Source organism: Equus przewalskii, chromosome 10 (assembly GCF_037783145.1).
Source record: "Equus przewalskii isolate Varuska chromosome 10, EquPr2, whole genome shotgun sequence".
In the NCBI taxonomy this organism is placed as follows: Eukaryota; Metazoa; Chordata; class Mammalia; order Perissodactyla; family Equidae; genus Equus; species Equus przewalskii.
The window spans coordinates 52,502,548-52,520,126 of NC_091840.1; the positions used below are offsets into that span (position 1 = coordinate 52,502,548).

Genomic DNA, 17,579 nt, shown 5'->3' on the forward strand with positions numbered 1-17,579 from the left:
CAGCCCAGGGCCCCTCTCCAAGACTGTCAAAGGCAAGAACCAGATCTTCATCCTTTCCCCCTCCAACACAGCCCAGTGCCTCACCCTCACGGGCTACACGATGGAAATGAATGGATGGGAGTTCTGAGAATCAGAGTCACGGACAACAAACGAGGAGGGGATCATGGGAAGAAATACATAGCTAATAACGTCCACTGAGATACCAAAGAAAATGCTACTTTGGTATAGGACTACAGGAGAGGATGTTTCCTCTGCTAATCTCAGAAAGAAGAATATGGAAGTGAGGGGGACATGGAAATCTGATCATGAGCACACAAGGAGCTGGTGAGTGTGGGGATACCCAGGGAAGGGAGGTAAGAGAGCAAGACAGATGCCGCTATAGAAGAAAGCCAGAAAGAGGACAGGACTGTGAGTAGTGCCTTGTCCCAGGCCAGTTCCTTGCACTCAACATGGTTGTGTCCAAGGCCCCTCATAAGGTTTCTGTGGGGGATCTTGGGAAATGATTCCCAAGATCAAGTGGACATATCAGAAATGGCACCCAGTTGAAAGGCCTCCTAACAGGCCCGATTCTAGACCTATGGATCTCTCAGCTTGGTGTCTCCCAAATGTCAGCCATTCATTTTCCCATGTTGCAACTTTGCCATCACTGTGCACCAGCTACACCATTATTCATGTAAGTTTTTTTTTGAACTGACTTATATAGAACTTGAATTTAGCCTGGCCCTAAGCTACAATATCTATGAAAACTGTATTTGCTTTGGTTGTTTTATTTTCTATTACACACTAAAATAAATATAACTTAAAAACTGTCATCTCAACATGATCTAAGATTATCGGACATATCCTTAGTTGTAAACTCAGGCCCACTTTGACGAACACAGTTTCAGGCTATGTGGAAAATTACCAGGGAGCATCCACAAAATGGTTTAGTAGGTTCTTTTTTGAATCCCAGAAAACCAAACTTGAATTCTCTACTGACCACATACCCACAACTGCAGGAGTGAGGTCCCCGGTGTGTGCGCCAAGCACCACAACAGCAAAGGGAAATGCAGGGACTACCCACAGTAAGGGGCATCCGACACCTCTGCCAGCTTCCTATTAGAGAGGAAAAGAAAAGGAAGAAAAGAAAGACACACCCAAGCTTGAAAAAAACAAAAATGGTGGACAATCAGAATCTGAGGGAAGAAACTCCAAGAGCCATTAGGCCAGTGGAGGAAATGGAGAAAATCTTACAGAGACGAATTGTGAAAGGGGAAACAGCACTTCACACCTTCACCACGCTCTGTCTCTAACTTGAGATGCACTTGGTACCTACCTCGTTCCCTGCCCCCAATTTGAGATGCAGGATCTGCACTAACCTGGCCGCGGAGCAGCCAGCCCCCTACGGCACGGAAGCTGCCGGAGAACTGCTCTTCCCTCCCCATCACCCATTTCGGCACAGCAATTCCCAGAAAACAAGTGAGCAGGACATATAGGTGGGTGCAGGGGCCTTGGGAGAGGTGCTAACCATTCTAGGAGGCATGGATCTACAGGTCAAGCCTAGAAAATGCCCAGCAGCAGTGCACGGGGATGGGAGCAGGGGAACAGTGAATTCTCATGCACTCCACCAGTTTGGAAGATCAGAGAGAGCCAAGCAGTGGAACAGCAGTACACTAAGTGAGAGCCAATCTGAAAACAAGAACTAGACAGGGAGATGGGTGCATCATTGAACCCACAGGTAAGCAACTGTGAAGGGGATTCAACCTTCCACCAACTGCACACATGCCAAGGCCAGCGACAGACTATGTACATTCTGTCTGTTGGTATATGCAAAGTCTACACAGATCCTGCCTTGTTCAAGAACCAGTAAAGAGGCGGGTGGGGGGGTGGGGGGTGGCGGACATGGAAGAAGAATGAGGAAATGCCACCCTGAAGGCTCAAAGGAAGAGCACATCTCAGATAGTAACTCAGAAGAAAATGTCAGGAAACTGCTAGAATGCAAGTGGTAGCCTCTCTGAAAGAGGAACAGAAAATCATAATGGAAAAAACCAGCCAAAATAGAAAGGGTGGCACAAAGGAGAAAATGGATGTGATAAGGATTATATGAAAATTACTCATTTACATCACCTTACCAGTTGTGGATAAATAAAAGTACAAAAAGTTAAATCAGTAAAGTGCAGGGTAAATTAAAAGGACCTCTCAAAATTGCAAAGAAAGAAAAGCAAAGAAATAAAGAAGCAATGTATATTTAAGAACTACTCCATTAGAAAAGTTCAGAATAGATTAAAAATCAATAATCAATTGCAAAAATAATAAAAGATAATAAAAAATCATGCACACAAACAGGCAAAGAGAGAAGTCCCCAGGAAATCAGTTTTTCCTCAGACCTTTCCTCTATTCGTATTAATGGTTACAGGACACTTCCCACTGGACTAAGAGCTCCCTGAGGTGGGGACCTTGTTTTGCTCACTGCTCACCAGGGCCTGGCACCCCTCTGAAAGTGCCAGAAACTGCTAGAAGACAAATTGCATGGAAGTCAAAGTCTCACGGGGCACGGTCATTGTTTTGTTCGTTACTGTGGGTGTTCTACAAAGATTTGTTGAACGATGGAACGAACTGAGCCGCAAAGATGAGTTTCTCTCCAAAAAGTCTGAGATCCAGGCCATATACATCTAGCTAAGGTGTATTCACGTTTAGCGTGAAAGAAACAGGAAGGTTCTCTTAAGCACACAAGTGAAGATCCACCCCTGCTCACTTTCCAGGCACTGAGGGATCCATTAAAATTAGGAAGAGGACAGCGGGGCAGCAACCATAGAAATGCATCTGTGAGTCATTTCTTCCTTGGTGCAGACCCACAATTCAGAAATCCAGTGAACTGTGTGCCGTCTGGGATTATCCGGCTCAGGCGTGAAGCTCGGTGCCCTGGTTGTTGCCTTGGACTGTCTTCTGCTTCACTCCCATCCTGGAGCCAGGAGACAGGTTTCCCTGCAGCATCCTTCAGGGCCAGTACGGACGAAGCCTCCGGCCATGTGTGGGGAGCACTTATAACTGATGCCGCCCTTCTGTCCGAGCACATGCCGACAATGGGGATCCATGGAAGCTTGGGGGACACTGTGCTGAGAGAACCACCAAACAGAAAGTCTTTGTCTCCCCCTCCACCCAAGCAACACTGAGCCGTACAAAGCACCATAGTGGCCACTTTCTCTGCCAAGGAACTTGAGTAATGATTTTCTGCATATTTAAAACTCATATTGAATGAACTAAGTCTTTTCCCCGCTAAATCAGGAAAGACTAATAAACCACCCAGTGGCCTATGCTTTCTGTCATCAAAACCCTCTTTTGTATCATCCTCTCTACGAGCTGTTCTTGCTTTAGAAATCAGAGGACGCAGCACGATCTCAACTATGGAAATAATGCCCTCCCACCCCAAATGAAGCAAGCACTAAGGGAGGGCACCCTACAAAGGTCATCATTGTATTGTGGGGTCCCTCTGGCTGTTTCACTTATATTTATTTTATCACACTTTAAAATTTTATGTATTAATTTTAAAAATAAAAAAATTCACTTTTGCCTTGTTTTAAAAATGCGTTTATAAAATTACTTTTACAATCAGAAAAACACTGCCCTCCCCCAAAATCAGCATATACAATTCTAAATTGAGTCCAACTATGTAAACAAATATATATAGCAGAAAAGGGAAGAGAATGCTAAATATTTTGATTTCTGCTTTTCTGTATTTTCCAAGTTTTCTATAATGAGTACATCAATTTTAATGCATTTAAAAAAAATCTTTAACTTATTCTGTTACGAGCAAATGTATGAATATAGCCTTATTTAAAATATTTAGATAATATTTGCTAATAAAATCCCCCTTGACATATCCCTTCTCACTTGCCATTCTCTATAAAGGGCAGTTTATCAGATTAGGGTTCACTGTGCTATCTTTCAAGTGGTGGGGAGAGTTGGGGGTTTTGTTTTCAAGAAAACGAATTAAATTAAGACGAAACGAGCAACACTAAAAAGCTTTCTGAACCAAGGCAAGGCTGACACAAAAATTAGAGACGGAAGGGACCTTAGAGACCATTTGATCTTGTGTTGCCATTTTACATCTTGGGAAACTGAGGCCCAGAGACAGACAAGGACTGGACGCCAAGTCTCCCCTGTCCCAACACAGAGTCCCCTCCTTCTCACTCTTTGGCTGCCCTAAACCTTGGAAGTGAAGTTGCCGTCATGGCTAGAAAACTGGCTCTGGTCAGATGGCACAGCAGAAGCCAAAGCCCCACTTAGGACAGCTCCCGGGCTGACCCCAACACTGTGCTGTGCAAGGCGACCTTTTCCAACGAGTTCAGCTCTCTGCTCAACCACGAGTCACTTCCCCTCTGTTTGTGGCCAATGAGTCCCCATGAAGGGAGGGGCCCGGGAGGAAACATCTGTGCACACGAGAGGAGTGAAGTCATAAATGCACTTGATTTTCCTGTTGGCAGATCCTCTTCTGCCTCATTTTTTTCCACTCATTGAAATGCAAAGCTCCATTCCAACAACGGGGACTGGAAGATTCCAGAAACTTCTAGAATCCACAACCTCCACTTTGCAACAGAGATGCTCAAGACAAGGTATGCATGGATGCATTGAGGTGTGGGCAGGGAGAAGACACAGAAGCTACAACCCCATAAACCACTTGATTGCCCACAGACATCCATTTGCTGGTCCCCAAACCCAGCTTCTAGTCTCCAGCCAGGCAGAGAGGAAGTTCAAGCATAGGTTCCATGGCTTCCCAGCCATATAAGCTCACGCAAGTCACTTCACCTCTTTGAACCTCATCTTTTTTATTTTCCACACATAAAAACGGAAATACTACCGCCTAACTTCACAGAATCCTTGTAAAGATTACCTAAGAGGGCCCAAACACTGGTTGATACTCTGTAAATATAAGCTTTGCCCCGTACCTTCCCATCCCCATTAAGTCACTGAGCAAACCTTTGAGGAAATCCATCAGCTGAGGTCACCAACGCTGAGTCACTCACTCAGGGTGCACCCCTGGGGCTTTCCCCTCCCGCAGCCAGAGCGAACCTCTCCAGAATGACACCTTCTAACTTTTCTTACATAGACTGAGCTCATCGAAGGAGAAGAAGGAAGGGAATATGAAATGGAATCACTGTGCTCAGTGGGCAAGATTAGAATTTAAAGAACCATCAGAAGGGGCCGGTAAAAACCCATGGAGCCAAGAACACTCGAGTCCACTGGGGCCTCGGGAAAGCGGGCGACCCCCAGCAAACCAGGCCAAGAAACACGGGGCCTTGGATGAGAGCGGCACGCCAACCAGTGCAAGGCCCTGGCCACCTGCCTGAAGCCGCCTGCACACGCCTTCATTTGAACTCTGTTGCCATCACCAAGGACACCCAGAGAACACCCCTCACACTTCAAGCTCCTAAAAACGAGACAGGTTGGATAAAAGGACAAAAGGTCAGGTTTCTTTTTTCACCATCGTTCGTCCCCAAAGCCGATTCCACTGCCTGTACTTCCACCATCAGATCCTGTCTGTTTATTGTTCTCAGCTGCTGAAGTGCTGGCTATTATGAGCCAGTAACTCGTATATATCATAGCTTATTTGGCCTTGACAAGAACCATGGAAAAGTAGTATTGTTACTTTCCTTGTATAATCGAATAAACCGAGGTCTTACACCTAACAAGACACAGAACCGGTTTGAACCTGGTATCCCATCTCCAAGGCCGGTGCACTTCCTCCTCACCCCCAGGCGTCCCCCACACCCCCATCATACTCAGGCTCCTCTGCAGAGGCCAGGGACCCTCCAGGCAAAGGCAAATCCTCCAGGGAGAAGTCAGAGTTGAAGCCATGACCAGCCAAGCCCCTGACTGTCAATGTCACATGGTAACAGCTGATTGCCGGTGGGGAGCTTCGTTAACCCGAGGGAGAGGTCAGGGCAGAGAAGGAAACTATCAAGATAAGCGTTTCCAGAGCCAAGAGCCCTGACCAGCACCCACGGGTGAAATGACACTCAAGGAGGATGTTGACTGAGCACCACAAACTGAGTAAGTGTGAGCAGCTTTGTTTGTGAGCTGGCAGAGCTCGGGGCTCCGGCAGGCAGCCCCTGCCCATCCACAGGAAGCCAGAAATAGAGGCAGCAACGAGGCTCGGCCGGGATACAGCGCACCAGTCAGGATGGGGTCCGCCTCGCTCTGTCCGGTGGGCCACGCTCCTCACTCCTTGCTGTCTGCTGGGAGAGGCAGCCCCCCACCCCCACCTCCCTCCCTCCCACGTGGGCTGGTCCGCCCCTCACCTCCGTGGCTGCCCTTGTTTGTGGCCTATGATGAGCGGTCCTCATCTCCTGCTCCTCTGAGCTCCCGAGAACCAGAACAGTGTCTTACTCAAATCTGTCCCCAGAAACAGAAAACATCCCCAGTAAACACGTGTTGAATTGAGGGCATTCCCCCAAGTCTCTAAGCAGGCTCTGTAAGCCCACCTAGAAAGTGGGTGTCTTACTTTCCAGGAGTCACCTGGGCACCAAGGTGAGGAAGAGGAAGATGGGGAGACAGGAGGTAGAGGCAGAAACGCTGCCCCGTGTGTTTATCTGTTTCACACTAGGAGGGCCTGACACACTGCAACGCTGTAGGGGACTCCATACCACAAACGAACTGAACGGGCCTGGGGGAAAAGGTCATCAATGGCTCGGTCATGGGCTCTGAAACAAGCCTCTCGGGCCTCGGGCCCTCCAAGTAGAAATATTCGGAAAAGACCAACTCTCTTGGCTCAGTTAAACTGTCCACTAAAGTAATCATTACGCCTTGAGACAGACACAAAGCAGGCAGAGGTCAAGTGATCACCTCTGACAACAGCAGTCTGGGTCACCAATGCTAGATGTGAAATGTATACACGTGACTGGCTCTTATCCATACGTTTTTAAAGAACTAGAATATTATTTTCACCTAAGGACTCCAGCACATGAATGCCTGGTCACCTTCAATAAGCCTGAGCAGCCAACCGATCTCTCTCAATGTGATTCAATGCCCTGGGCTTATCTGCTAGGGTCACACGCTCGCTGCTTCTCCCTTGGGAGATAGCCCAGCGACCATCCATCTCTCCAGGACAGTGGAAGGCACCAGGGCTTGTTCACCACTGTTGCACTGATATGCCGCACAGACAGAAGTGTTGCAAAGCCGGTGGCTGGACAAAAAGAGACGGGGATTTGCTGGGATCCCCAAAAACTGGAAGGACTCCTCCAGCCCTCAAAGCACACGTGGAACTCTGCCTGGAGTAATGGGGGGGTGAAACCTCTGACTCCTTCTCTTCAGCTGGGGATCCCTGCCTCTCCTCCCCTCTGGGCCTTCAAAGGACGGAAAGTGACAACAACACGTACAGGCACCCTATCCATGCTCTGGGCCTCAGAGCAGTTGTTCTCAACCCTCAGCTCTTCCAGCTGCATCAGAAGGGCCGTTGGAACACAGACTGCTGGCCCCATCCTCCGAGTTTCTGTATCAGTAGGTCTGGGTGGTGCCCATTCATCTGTATTTCTAGCAAGTTCCCAAGTGATGCTGCTGCTGCTGGTGCAGGCATCATACTTTGAGAACCTCTGATTTCGAGAAAAGAAGGAGCCTGTTCTAAGTTTACCTCTACCCCTGGAAAGCTAATCTTTAAGACACTCATAAATTCACTTTCAGAAAGAAAGAGACATTTTAACATCTTCTTGAAAAACGTGGCCCTCTTATTTTCCCTCTTTTCATAGACACGGGCTCAAGATATATTTCACATTTCCCTAACCATAATAAAACATCAAAAATCAAATGAATAATGGCAACTGTTCCATTATTGGTCTCAGTGCTGGTGAACAGCAGAGATGGGTGGGGACTGTGGCAAACTGGAGAACCCGCCACTCATCATCAGCATATTGTTGCCATGCAGGATGACAGGCTCTGTGTTGCCAAAGCTACTCATTTTTGCAAGAGAAGCGGGATATCTGAATTTTTAATGTGAAATCTGCTGATTTTTAGATGTTGGCAACCAACTCAAAAATTTTTAAATGAAACCATGGGCAAAAATGAAAACAAAACAACAAAAAACCCCCACAGTTCTGCACTTGATTTTGCCCGTCGGCTACCAGTGTGCAACTCCTGGTTTTAATTGTTGGGCATCTGCATAAGCAGTCATTTGAAGACAGGGCTGTCTCATTTTAAGGAATTGAATACCGCCATCTTAAACTAAGAGTATGAATTAGCACTTCCACCCTATACTAAGCATCCTTTTAGCCGAGACCTCTTACTACCAATATCTCCTGGTGGTTGCAGCTGGATGCCAGCTATCAGTGCACACTTCCCAAGGGCTGCAAACGTATGGCTGACTCCCTCTCACCCCAGAGCCACGCCACCCAGCCTAGGTCTAACTTTCCTTGGAAGGAAGGCATAGGACAAGGTTTCTGCGGCAGAAGTTTCCCTGGAAAGTCTGTCCTACTCTGTCTAGGGAAAAGTGGCACCCCCTCAGCTGATGAGAGGGTTCAGAAGGGGAGGAGGCGAGTGAAGAAGCTGAAACAGCTTAAGGAGTGAGGCCTGCACCAGCAGCTGCGGAGGGAGGCAGAGACGGTGGTCAGAGGCAAAGCTGGGCACGGAGCAGTCTGAGTGAGCGAAGATCAGGGATCCAGGAACTGAGGAGAAAGTGAGCCAGGCATGGCAGCCCCATTGAGGACAAATGCACATCCACGGGGTCTAAAGGTGAGATGACACTGTTGCCACAGTGAGCAGAGAGATTTCCCCGGGGCGGCAAGAACGGGTGGCAGGAAGCCAGCACCCTCGAGAGGACCACATTGCCTGGTGGGAAGGAAGCTTGGCTCCACCCCTCGTGGGAAGAGCAGGGGATCCAAACCTGCAGAGCTCAGGTCGGGTGGGGCCTGGAGACGTGTGTGCCGGGCCGCTGAGAAGAGTGCGGGGTGAGGGAGCAGCTGCCGCCGGAATCGCAGGCCTGCTTCTCAACCTGCCCACGGGGAGCTCTCCTCCTGCCTGCAGGTCCTGGGAGAAGGGGCTGCCTGCCCCTTCTAGTCCCCAGACCTCACGCTTCCCCAGTGGTCTGCTCCTTGCCGTCTGTGCTGCACGCTGCACACATCAGCTTCTCAAAATGCGGCTTGCATGGGGCTCTCTCCCGCTGAGAACTCCTCCCTTCTCCTTCCCAGTTTTCCATGGAAAGGAGATCCCATCCTTGGAAAGGAGATCCCAACCATGAACAGAAGAGAGAGTTCAGGCTCACTAGGCCACCACTCAAGGTCAGCAGCTTCCACACTTTCTTTTTGAAAGTCTGACCCACATTAAAAAAGCACATTTTACTTCACGACTCAATATACACACAAAGCAAAAGTTTCATGGGCCGATACTTGCCTTAAACCACATGCAATGCACTCTGATATTCCCCATTCTACTTTTTACGCTGGCTAACGCCGATTACATACGTTGTGGGCTTGTGACTCACGGTTCAAAAAAACACTGCTTTAGCTGGTCCCGGTCCCCTTTGTTAAAGATTTTATTTTTCCTTTTTCTCCCCAAAGCTCCCCAGTACATAGTGTCTATTTTTAGTAGTGGGTCCTTCTAGTTGTGGTATGCAGGACGCCACCTCAGCATGGCTTGACGAGCGGTGCCATGTCCGCGATCCAAACTGGGGAAACCCTGAGCTGCCAAAGTGGAGCGCACGAACTTAACCACTTGGCCACAGGGCCGGCCCCTTATAATTTCTTTCTTTCTTCCTTTCTTTCTTTTATTTGAGGAAGATTAGCCCTGAGCTAAGTTCTGCTGCCAATACTCCTCTTTTTGCTGAGGAAGACTGGCCCTGAGCTAACATCAGTGCCCATCCTCCTCTACTTTACATGTGGGACGCCTACCACAGCATGGCTTGCCGAGCGGTGCATAAGTCTACACCCAGGATCCAACCCGGCAGACCCTGGGCCACCGAAGCAGAATGTGCGAACTTAACTGCTGCGCCACCAGGCTGACTGCAACCCCCCCCCCCATCTCCTTTTTTCAGAATCCCCTCCTTTACCTCCCTTTCTAGGAATTAGAATAAAAGGTTCCTTCGCTCCCCTGTTCTTGACCCATCCAGGCAGAGATGAATGCTCCTAATTCTGAATCTCCCAGCTCACGAGGGCTGTACACCACTCACAGGCACTCAGATTATAATCGTGCAAATTTTCTCCCTTCAAGAACTGGGTCCAAGTCTTTGGATGCAGTGCACTTAAAATGTTTGTTGGATAATGTGATAGGAGAGAAGCCTGAACAAGATTTTCAACAGCGATAAAATCATACTGCGTTCCACAGCACTCCAAGAAACCCAGTCTTCAAAGAACCCCTCTGTCGCTGGTGGCACCTTCTCCCACAGGGGACGGGAGCTGTGCCCTGACACTCAGGGGACAGCTTACGGCTTCCAAACATCTCCGCCCTCCGACACATTACACCCCCACGCAGGGCTGGAACGCAGTCCCGGACAGGTTCACACTGGCAGAACGCTGATTCCGCACCCCTAGTGCTTAGGTGGGGAAATCCAGCCCCAGAAAAGTTGACACAACTGTCACACAGGAAGAGGCTGAATCCACATGAATCCCAGTTTTCTAGCCTCCAACCTCCACCCTCTTTCCAGAAGCCTAAGTAGCTGCTAATCCCGTTACATAATCATGTCTTCGTTACATGTCCCCCAACTTGTGACATGAGAAAGGAACACCCTCAAGCTGTCCTGACCTTGAGACAGACCCTGCACACGTGCAGCACACGCACATGAGTCAGGAGATCCTGTGGACCTGACTCCTATCCCTCTTTCTCCCTGACTGGCTGTGTGACATCTTGCAGAGCACAGCACCTCTCTGGGCTTCTCCCTCATTTAGAACCCAAGGAAGCTATACCTGCCGACCCCAAGGTCCCTTCCAGGCTTCCCTTGAGGACTCCACCTGCACCATTTGGAGCCATTTGGCCCTGACAGGGACTGGCCACATTCGAGAACTAAGAAAAAACAAAATGGAGTTGGCGAGGATCCAGAACAGCGCACTGAGGTAAGTCAAAGGAAACAAGAAAAACTCACTTTCCACTGAGTGCCCCTCAGACACCACCCCTGCCCCAGGGGTCTGCTCTTCTTCCCAGAGCCTTGGGTCCCTGTGTGGCCCAGACTCACTGAAGGCCTCAGGAGGGGAGACAGGTGCGGAAACAGAAGAATCTCTCGGGCCCCTCCAAAGCAGAGCCAAGCCCCAGCCAGGCAGGAGGCCAGCTGAGGACAGCTTCCCTGTGGCAGGAGTGGCCGGGCCTGGCTCCCGCCCGGCTCCAGTGGGCTCCAATGAGCTTCGAGCACCTGCCCCGAAGATAACCAGCACTGCCCCAGGTTCCGACTCACCTCAGCCCCGCGGGCCCTCCTCTGGTAAATCTGACACGCTGGTCATTTTCTGCCACCGTCTCCACATCCGCTGCTTCCCCGTGGCATCAGCTAATTCACCGTGCAAAGCAGCATTTATATATAGAAAGTTGCAGCCACGCAGGTTAGCATTAAAATAGAGACTTGACGTTGCCGTGGCAACCAAACAAATGATATTCAAAATGAAAGAGAAGTATTCTGCAATCGAAAAAGCATGTCCACAGCCTTCCAAGGCAGCTGCACCCCGTTCCCCCGAGGGCGGGTGGGACACCAGAGAAGGGACCTTCCCTCCCACAAAACTCCTCCTCCCCATTAAGTCAACTGCTCTGGTTTCAGCTGTGGCCACGGCCCCTGCACAAGCTCCTTCTGAAAGCCAGCTCCCTCCCAGAGCAGGGCCAGGCCAAGACACTGAGGGAGGAGGAGGATCCTGACCAGGTGTGTCAATCTGCAAAACCACGTCTCTTCAGGCACCAAGGGGAGGCAGCCTGTGGCCCCGGTACCATTACCAAAGATGCTTCTGGAAATGAAGTTGGCTTTTGCCCCTGCCCACCACAGGCAAAGGATCAAGAGGCATCAGTGAGCTGTGTGACGTTTGGCAGCCTGCTCCACCTCTCTGAGCTTCAACCTAAAAATAAGGGGAACCAGGGGATGCAGAAGTGGCCCGGAGCCTTCCATCTCTGATTCAAGGACGTGCATTTTTTTCTCCTTTGTCGCCTCCTTTTTTGACTTTTTTCTTGTTTCCCTGGTCCCTGGGCATATGCCTTAGCCCCTCCACACATGTCCTGATATTGCTGGCGACCCTAATCACATGCAGAAGCCACTGCTTCCTAGCTCTGGTTCCACACAGCCACCACCCAGAATGTTCACAGCCTTCAAGGCAAAGGGTCTGGATTCAAATATTCGAGGAGCCACCAAAAGGCTGGAGGCGGCCCTGGACAACTCTCTGAGCCTTTCTGAGGCTCATTTACACATTCTGAACTCAAGCAGGATCTAGAATGACTAAAATTTAAAAGACTGACAACACCAATTGTCAGCAAGGACACAGAGCAACCGGAATTCTCATACACTCCTGGTGGGAATGCAAAACGGTACAGCCACTCCGGGGAGCAGTTCAGCAGTTTCCTATAAAGTCAAACACACACACACCATATGACCCAGAAACCCCACTCCTAGGTATTTACCCAGGAGAAGTGAAAACATATGTCCACACACAGTCTTATACGTGACTGCTCACGGTAGCTTGATTCATAACAATCCCCCAAACTGGAAACAATCGAGAAAGATCTCACTGGGGACTAATGAACAACGATGGTACATCCATACAATGGAATACTACCTCCCAATACAAAGGAACGAATCAGTGATATATGCAACAACCGGATTCATCTCCCAGGTATTATGCTGAGAAGCCAGTCTCAAAAGGTTACATATGGTATGACTTCATTTACACAACATTCTCAGAAAGGCAGCACTATACGGATGGGGGACAACCCAGGAGGGGTTGAGTGGGGGAGGGTGTGAATGCAGAGGGAGAGCACGAGGGCGGGTCTCGGCATGATGGAACCATTCTCCGTCCTGGTTGAGGTGGTCACGGTTACGTAAATCTATAATATGTGTCAAAATTCAATGACCCGTACACCCCAAAAAAGTCAATTTTACTGTATGACAACTGAAAAAAATAAAATAAATGCTACTTTCACCTTGAAGAAGAAAAAAATCACAGAGGATAACACTTTCTCTCCACAGGATTATTCAGATCAAACCGTGGGGTCTTCACACATAAACTGTAAGGTCCTGCAAACTACTAGTCATTAGCACCATTTTTAATTACAAACATCCTCTTCTTGGTCTACACCAGTGGTTCTCAACTGTGGGCCGGCAGCATCAGCAGCATCTGGGAATTTGTTTGAGAATACAAACTCTCGGGCCTCAGCCCAGCCGTCCTGAGTCAGAAACTCTGGGGGTAGGGCCCTGCAATGTGTTTGAACAAGCCCTCCAGGTGAGTGGGTCTAATGCAGGCTGAAATTTGGGGACCCCTGGTCTCTCTACACACCAATTAGACCCAGCTAGGCCAGCCCTTCATGGAATTGTCTGACCCACGTCCCTTTCATATAAAAAAGACACGGATTCAGACGGTATGTTTTTCCATATCCAACTTGCTCACTGACTCTTCCTTTCTTTCCTTCTCTCCTGATCTCTGCCTTTAGTCTGCCCCAAGCATGGCCAGCTGTTGCCCTGCAGGGAGGAGTCAAAGGCCACAGCTCCAGCTGCCCACCCCAAGGCAGCAGGTGACATGAAACCACCTGCTATGTCAGCCAGGACACCTGGAATGAGGTATCACTGTGACCTACGCTGAGGACCCAGCAGGCGCCCTTGGCTGCACAAATCCACGCCTCCCTTCTGACCCAGCCCGGCTCCTGGGCCAGCACCAGAACCAAGTGTGCCAGTCCACTTCCCACTCTCAACTCCTGGAGTGCTTCTCAAATCAAATGGGAACCTCCTGGTTGTCCCAATGAACCCTGGAAAAGCACAACTTCCTACTCACCCCAGAACAACGACTTCAAAGCCGCTTTGCATGGTTTCTGGCTCCACAGCCACCCAGAGATGACAGATCACAAAGAAGAAATCAGAACCATGTGGGTTTCGTATTCAGCAAAAGAAACAGGATCTCAGCATCGCGGTTGGGTCCAAGAAACCCAGGGGGTTGTGTGTTTGGCCCAGAGCCTGGGCTTGGTGGCCCCCAGCACAGGCTGGGCTCCCCGGCCTCTCCTTCCCACCCACGACTCCCACAAACAGTGCTGGCAGCGCCCAGCATGCTGCCCCTCCTGGCCGAGGTCTCTGCGAGCAGTGCTGCTTTGGCTGCCAGACAGTGTTTTATTGAGTTTTTATATTCTCTTTTATGGTGCAGCTTCTTTTCTAGTTTCGTCCAAATACACACAAGCACCGACAGGAATACTGTGCCATTAATGACAGAGTGACAGCTCCAGGAGCCTCTGGGAGGGGACCCGGGGGGAGCAGCTGTGGCACCCCCTCCCTCTTACACCACTGGTTCCTTCCTCCCAGAGCCAACCATGCTGCATGTACCGCTCCCAACTTCATTCTCATAGCAGAACAGAGACACTCTTTCTTCTCCCAGTTTCTAGGGAAACAATATGGAGCTCCACACAGCCAATCTTTCTGAACCAGGGGCGACTTGGCCCCACAGGGGACATCTGGAGACATTTACTGGTTGTGACGATGGGGGTGGGAGAGATGGGCAGGTGTATCAGTTCTGTAACAAATTACCACAAATTTAGTGGATTGAGACAACACAAATTTATTATCTTAGAGTTCCATAGTTCAGAAATGGGCCTCACTGGGCTAAAATCAGGTGTGGGCAAGGCTGCGTTCCTTCCAGAGGCCTTTAAGAAGGATCTGCTTCCTTGCCTTTTCCAGCTTCTAGAGGCTGCCTGCATTCCTTGGCTTATGGCCCCCTCCTCCATGTTCAAAGCCAGCAATGGCAGATCGGGTCTTCACACTGCCATCTCTCCAGTTCTCTCTTCTATCTCCCTCTTCCATTTATAAGGAGGCTTGTGACTGTATTGGGCCCACTTGGATAATCCAGGATAATCGCCCCATCTCAATGCCAGCTGATTTGCAACCTTAAATCCATGTGCAACCTCAGTTTCCCCTTGCAATACTCACTGGTTCCAGGGACTAGGACGTGGACATCTTTGGGCGTGGTGGGTCATAACTGTGCCTCCCACAGGGGGTTACTGGTGTCGAGTGAGTAGATGCCAGGGATGCTTCTAAATATCCCACAATGCACAGGACCACCCACCCACAACCAAGAATTATCCGGCCCCAAAATCAACAGCACTAAGATTGAGAAACACTGGTACGGCCTAACACTGACCGGGCCTTAGCTGGTTCCCAGTGACCCTGAGCCAAGTCCATTTCCACAGAGAGGTCAACCGGAGCACTTCTGGAGAAGTCGGAGAAGCTCTGGTCCAAAATTAGGAAGGAATTTTTTTTATCATTCTGTTAAATATTTTAAAGTAGATTCTGCAACTGTTCCAGAATCATCCTCAAATGATTCTCGTTTGATATACAGAAAATACAGACAAACTTTAAAAACATATAAAATGCATCTTGCTTGGAGAAGGCACATGAACACAGTGGGCATAAATCATTTAAATCTCTTTAAGTGAATAGCTTCAAATAACATAGTTAATTCTGCTTTGCTGTTGGGTTGCTTTTTGGTCTCAGAAATCCCTGAATTAGCAAGCCAGAGCTGCTCACATCCCCATTCCCTCTCTACCTCCCCCAGGAGTGCTGAGCCACCATTAGCTGGTGACAATTCCTAATGACCCTGCAGATCTCACTCCCCACACCAAATGCTCTTCCCACCCCCACCCCACCCCCCCCCGGGCTCCTGTGGGTACCCAGGGGAGTCCTGCCCTCTCGGGGTGCAGCTGGGGCGGCCTGGGGAAGGGACGGCTGCTCAGGAGGCCCTGTCCAGGCCTGCAGATGGCAGGGGGCACCCAGAAAGTATGGTCCCCCAGAGAAGGCGACCCCCATTGCACGCTGTGATCCCGTTTGTGGGCTGGGTTTCCCAGAGTGGACCAAGAAGGGGCAGCAGAGCCGGACTCTGTTGGTTTCCTCTGTGACGGACTCCCCTGCAGGGGCAGGCAGGCAGGGAAGAGGAGGCCCTGCTCCCTCCCACCTCCATCAACGTGATGAACGGAGACACGGTGGCACCTGGCATGGGTGAATGTGCATGCATGCACGCAGACGCAGGTCCCCAAGCCCTACGCCCCAAGCGAGGCCCTGCCATGCTCTGCTCAGCACAGCGATGCTCTCAGTGAACTTGTGTGTGGCAATTAGGCCACATTTGCTGCCAGAGCCACCATCTCTGCCCCAAAGCCCGCAAGCAATGGCTCTAGTGAAGCCTTGACACACGACGTCTGAGATACTCAGGGACTCGGGACCACCTGCATCAGGACATGGGCTGCACAGCACACCGTGCTGGTTCCCTGGGTTGTCCCATAAACATTCGCCATGCGTCTTCCACGCTCTAGACACCCCACCTGAAACCACCGTGGCCAGCCAGACAGGAGAGCCTTGCCCACCAGGAGCCAAAATCCAATGAGGGGAAAATTGACAACACCCCGCTCCATTCACGCCCATCATCTCACTCAACATTCACACCAGGGACTGGCCCAGTGGCACAGTGGTTAAGTTCACGCACTCTGCTTCGGCGGACCAAGTTTTGTGGCTGGATCCCAGACGTGGACCTAGCACCACTCGTCAAGCCACGCTGTGGCAGCATCCCACATATAGTAGAGGAAGACTGGCACAGATGTCAGCTCAGGGACAGTCTTCCTCAGCCAAAAAAAAAGAGGAAGACTGGCACAGATGTCAGCTCAGGGCCAATCTTCCTCACACACAAAAAAAATTCACACCAGCGTCAGAGGCAGGTCACTCGAAATCGTCTCCATTTTCAGATCATTACAACCATGGCAGTAAATACCGATGGGACACTTAGAACATGCCCGACTGTTCTCCTCACTTTACATGCATTCACTCATGCAATCTTCACCACAACCCTATGAGGCAGCTTCCATGATTATGCCCCTTCTACAGAGGAAGAAAGTGAGGTTCAGACAGTCAGCCGCTTGCCCCAGGTCTGTGCACGCAGTTCCGGCCAGTGAGTGGCAGCTCGGGACTGCACCCCAGGCGGTCCTGAGGCTTCATCAGGGTGACAAGCTCACACTCACGCCGTTAACAGGCCCGGACACTGAGCGAGGGCTGAGCCTGCACATCTGGCTCTAACCTGCTCACCAGAACAGGGTCCTGACCACCACCCAGCATGGTTCAACCACTGGTTCCCGTTCCTGGCCACATGCCTCCTTTAGGATGAGCAGCCCAGGGCTCCCACTTGCACGGGGCGGAGCAGGGGCACAGGAAATACCTTTTTCATGCAGCCACAGTAGTTCCTTTGTTGCTCAGTACCGCAGTGAGTCACCTCCCTCCAAAGACCGTTGCCCAAGAGAGCACCATCGTAGCGGAGAGCTCATCCCCACTTCCCTTTCCCACTTCCCAAACACAGTTTTCACCAGATCATTAGTCATGTAAATGCCCACAGAAGTTCAAAGATGCTTTCATAATGGGATTTCCAAATGCAAGCATCTGTGGCGGCAGCCGCTGCTGCTGCAGTTTCTTGGGCCCCTCA

The 17,579-nt window shown here is 50.1% G+C and overlaps 1 protein-coding gene across 11 annotated transcripts in view; it reads right to left on the minus strand.

Moving 5' to 3' along the window:
• GAS7 (growth arrest specific 7) overlaps positions 1 to 17,579 on the minus strand; it is a 218,583-nt gene that overhangs the window by 105,659 nt on the left and 95,345 nt on the right. For 2 of the 11 annotated variants that reach the window (XM_070561083.1, XM_070561080.1), the window contains exon 1: positions 13,911 to 14,244. The exons of 7 other annotated variants lie outside the window; for them this stretch is intronic. In XM_070561083.1, the coding sequence (XP_070417184.1) occupies positions 13,911 to 13,942 (32 nt within the window). In that variant the 5' untranslated portion in view covers positions 13,943 to 14,244. Of the gene's footprint in view, positions 1 to 11,347; positions 11,821 to 13,910; positions 14,245 to 17,579 lie in introns of those variants that run through there. 2 more of the 11 variants (XM_008528748.2, XM_070561086.1) reach the window with 2 other exon arrangements.